Here is a 4,793-nt window from a genome sequence, read left to right as displayed (position 1 = left end):
ATTTTCTAATTAAAACTATGAGCCAAATGGATGCAAAAGCATGTTTTCTAATTAAAACTATGAGCCAAATGGATGCATAAGCATGTTTTCTAATTAAAACTATGAGCCAAATGGATGCATAAGCGTGTTTTCTAATTAAAACTATGAGCCAAATGGATGCATAAGCATGTTTTCTAATTAAAACTATGAGCCATATTATGCTGAACTGCTAGAAAAGACAAAAGATGATGCAAAAAATGTTTATATGATTAAACGAATCTGTTCTGTGATGCTCGTTTAGGTTAACTAGTCCAAAGCATATCTGTGTAGTAACTTAACGTATTTCGTTTAAAGTTACATAATTTTTATTTATACAACGTACGAAATATTAATTGATTTATCTAATACTCGCAAATGTATATATATATATATATATATTATTAGTGGTTTTACTATTTGAAAAAAATCCCATTTTTTAATAAATTTCTTGTGACAAAAAAACGAACTTATATGACTTTATAGATTTTGAAGTCATAAGAACTGAAAATTAACATTTATGTGATTGAAGTCTTAATAAATGGGCAAACAACGATATATGTAAGCAGGCATGAAGAAGACAGACCAATGTTATGTCGAAACACGTAATATGTTCCATTAATGAATCACTTTATTATGCTTAGAAACCGTTGTTTGCCTATTTATTATTATATTAAATGTATTATTATATCAGCATAATATGCTTCCTCATACAAATACCTAAGTCTTGTTATGTTAATAACAAAAATATTAGAGTTTCAAATCCCATACAAGTTATATTAAAATTTTTAATAAAGTATTAGTGGCTGAAAAACGAATTCATATAATACTACAGACTCTGTAAGCCTAAAGAATTAAGACTAACTTTTATATGATTCAAGTCAGACATTGATGTGTCTGTCATTAAAACGTTTCTATAAGATTCTAAAGTAGATGTAAAAATGATTATATGCCCTAAATCTAAAATGATGTCTCCAAACAAACTCAAACAGCTATATAATATGTGATGCCTCTTCCAAAATGAGCTTCATATTTCTATTTCTTCACCATGTCTTATAATTTTCGAATTTTTTTCAAATGTCTTTTTTTTATGTTATTTACAGATTATCTCTGGAGAACCAGGAGACTACGTTCGATTTGACAGGTTGATGGAACTGTTAGTAGGTGTCTAATACAATATGGATATAGAAATTGATGTTCAAAATAACAATTCTCCAAAAGAAATCCAACCGGAATCAATGTCATCTTCATTTCCCATTTTCTTAAACCACACCCTGCAAGATACATATAACAATATGAGTAATTTGTCTTTTCTTGGAAATGACAGTAGAGAGGAAGACATAGATTATTTTCAAGCTGAAGAGATGGAACGAATCCTCAGTGTCCTAATACCTATCCTTTTTGGTGCCATTGTTGTCATTGGTTTGATAGGCAATTCATTTGTGGTTATTGTTGTCTGGTTCAACCATCAGATGCGTTCCACTACCAACCTTCTCATCATTAACCTAGCGATAGCAGATCTTCTCTTCATAATATTTTGTGTACCTTTCACTGGGTGGGACTACTCTCTTCCCTATTGGCCGTTTGGCGACATCTGGTGCCGTATCGTCCAGTATTTGGTATTCGTTTGTGCCTACGCCAGTATTTATACACTGGTTCTCATGTCTCTAGATCGATTTATGGCCGTAGTACACCCAATTACGTCGATGTCTATCCGCACAGAAAGAAATGCCTACATCGCCATAGCTATAACATGGTCCTGTATCCTTATCGCTTGTGTACCGCTTCTAGAGGCCCATGGACTTATGAATTACATGTACAGGCAGATGGAACATTCGACTTGTGGGTTCCTCGCAATGAAAGGTTATAACTATGCTGCCTTTCAGATTTCCTTCTTTCTTTCCTCCTACGTAATTCCACTGGTTCTGATCTTTGTCCTCTACATGCTCATGTTGAAACGATTGTGGTTTCACGTGACACCAGGCGGGAAAATAAGCGCGGAAAGCCAGAAATCAAAGAAACGAGTCACTCGGATGGTGGTCGTAGTTGTTTTGATCTTTGCCATTTGTTGGTGTCCCATACAGATTGTTCTGGTGCTGAAGAGTTTGGACAAATACGAACATAACACATCCACCATCGCTTTTCAGGTTTCTTCTCATATCTTGGCTTACATGAATTCTTGCGTTAACCCTATTCTTTACGCCTTTCTCTCCGAAAACTTCCGGAAAGCTTTTCACAAAATCATCTCCTGTAACCCTCGACAGAAACGTCCTTACAGACAACCTTTCGAACGAAATGAGCGAGAAACAGTCGGGACGTATACGTCTAAAAGCACCAGATTGAATAATGAAATTTTATAGATAATTCTATTAACAGTTTTTAACACTTTCAATGTATGTGTGTGTCTAACAAAACGAAAATAAGTTATCTCACGTGAAGAAACCCGCTTTCCCGCTTCCATTGAAGGAAGGGCGTTCGACGATCTTTAATTCTTTCAAACTTTCCCAAATATTCTAAACTCGCACATTCAAATCTTAGCATATTCTTCTACAGCATGAATTTAGTTAGTTCCAGAACTGGTCGTTAGAGCAAGGAAAGCCTTTTTTATTTCTCCATTATCACGACAGTATTTTTCCATTAATGGCAAGGATGCTACAGCTGTAAAACTAGCATTAAGTACCGTTCAGTGAGTGTTTCCTGTAAGAAGTGGTAGTGTGTAGCTTGCTATTACAGTACAGCTATTGATGTTACTTTTAAAAATAAACGTGAACAAATAACATCAGTTCACAGGCATTAACACAATTCTGGACCTACAGCTCTCAGCCGCCTATAGATCACCTGTATTTATATAGCCTTCGTGGATCAGAACAAATGGATCACTTCTTTTAGTCTTGAACAACTCACCAAAAAAAAACAAAAAAACTACGAGTTTTCTGAATCCGCTTTGATCTTTGAGAACTATGTCGAATATAAACACATTTTTTAGTGGACTGGGTGTGCAAAATTCGAAATGGTAATTACGTGTTTATAAGACGCGTCTTTCTACACTTCGGCAGCAGATAAATTAATGTGGATAACAGTGAATGAGAGAACTACAGAGGATGAGACTCTTTGTTAGTGACAATAATGCATCAAGAATTCGTGTACGGTACCTTGGCGATTATGACACAATAGAGATTTTCGTGACCTCTTGATTTTTGCTAGCTTGACCAATTTCTTCTAAAGAGTCAAGGAAATGACAGAAGTAAGGGTTGTATATTTTACCCTTACTGAGGTTAAGTTGTGATGTTCCAAAGTGGACAACTGAACAGAATGAATATGAAAGTCCTGCATGGTGTAACCAGGAAACTGATATTAATGTCATCTGGCGTAGGCTAGTTACACCTCTACGATTCAACTTTGTAGCCAACAACTATGTGTGAATATTAACAACTAAAATTTTGCGAATACTTGTACTTATTTATATGGACTATTAATGTCTAGAGAATATTTATTAAACTTTATTTGAATAGCAACATCGTTGTCAAATTATAGTTATAAAAAGATTAAAGCTCTGACATTGTTTGAGTGTTGAGCTGTCTTAATGTTGTTGAAGTATGAGCTGTACTGACATCGTTTGAGTGTTGTGCTGTGTTAATGTTGTTTAGTATGAGCTGTGCTGACTTTGAGTGTTGAGCTGTCTTAATGTTGTTGAAGTATGAGCTGTGCTGACATCGTTTGAGTGTTGAGCTGTCTTAATGTTGTTTATTTATGAGCTGTGCTGACATTGTTTGAGGGCTGTGCTGTCTTAATGTTGTTTAAGTATGAGTTGTGCTGACATTGTTTGAGGGCTGTGCTGTGTTAATGTTGCTTACGTATGAGCTGTGCTGACTTTGAGTGTTGAGCTGTCTTAATGCTGTTTAACTTTGAGTTATGCTGACATTATTTGAGTGTTTAGTTGTCTTAATGTTGTTTACGTATGAGCTGTGCTGACATTGTTTGAGTGTTGAGCTGTCTTAATGTAGTTTGCGCTTGAGCTATGCTTACATTGATTATACGCATAGCTGTCTTAAATTTTTTACGCATGAAATTTGTAGATATTGTTTGTGCTCAGAACTATATTAATTTTGGTTATGTATGAGCTGTGCTGACATTGTTTGTGTGTGTGGGGCTCCACAAACGACGTCAAGCAAGCAGTCGATATTGTTGGTAATAAAACTTTCCTGTAGCAGTGTTTGTAGAAGGCACGTGTATCTATGTATATATAGGTATCTGTAATGTCAGCCTTAAAGACGGAGTATTATTATTATTTGAAGTTTTTAAAACAATAATTCGATTTTTTTCTCTCAGTGATTCTACGTTGTCGACCTATAAAGTATTACAGAATGATTGTATTAAAATAAAATAAATTTGTTTTGTTTTTCTACACCATACCTACGATAGTCATTGAATTTTTCTAACACAATGAAATACGAAGCTGGCAAAACACAATATACAATAATTTCCTTTCCAATCGAATAAACGAGTCGAAAAAAAACGGTATTTTTAAAAGAAAAAAGAAATATAATACGTACGATTACACTCTTATACCACCTCAGCGTACATAAAACATGAGCCTCATAATGTACATAATGTTTACAAGTCTACATACCATGTACATCATGTTTACAAGTCTACATTCCATGTATATAATGTTTACAAGTCTACATACCATGTACATCATGTTTACAAGTCTACATACCATGTACATAATGTTTACAAGTCTACATTCCATGTACATAATGTTTAAAAGTCTACAT

General features: G+C 34.5%; 1 protein-coding gene across 3 annotated transcripts in view; it reads left to right on the top strand.

Moving 5' to 3' along the window:
• Window positions 1–4,409, top strand: part of LOC106467958 (allatostatin-A receptor-like) — a 66,001-nt gene extending 61,592 nt beyond the window's left edge. For all 3 annotated transcript variants that reach the window (XM_022396202.1, XM_022396201.1, XM_022396200.1), the window contains one exon: window positions 1,119–4,409. In XM_022396202.1, coding sequence (XP_022251910.1) covers window positions 1,194–2,375 — 1,182 coding nt within the window. In that variant the 5' untranslated portion in view covers window positions 1,119–1,193 and the 3' untranslated portion in view covers window positions 2,376–4,409. The remainder of the gene's footprint in view (window positions 1–1,118) is intronic.
• The last annotated feature ends 384 nt before the right edge of the window (window positions 4,410–4,793 follow it).

Source organism: Limulus polyphemus, unplaced genomic scaffold, assembly GCF_000517525.1.
Source record: "Limulus polyphemus unplaced genomic scaffold, Limulus_polyphemus-2.1.2 Scaffold2811, whole genome shotgun sequence".
In the NCBI taxonomy this organism is placed as follows: Eukaryota; Metazoa; Arthropoda; class Merostomata; order Xiphosura; family Limulidae; genus Limulus; species Limulus polyphemus.
Note: the sequence above shows the minus strand (reverse complement) of the source record. Positions and strands in the feature narration are given on the sequence as shown.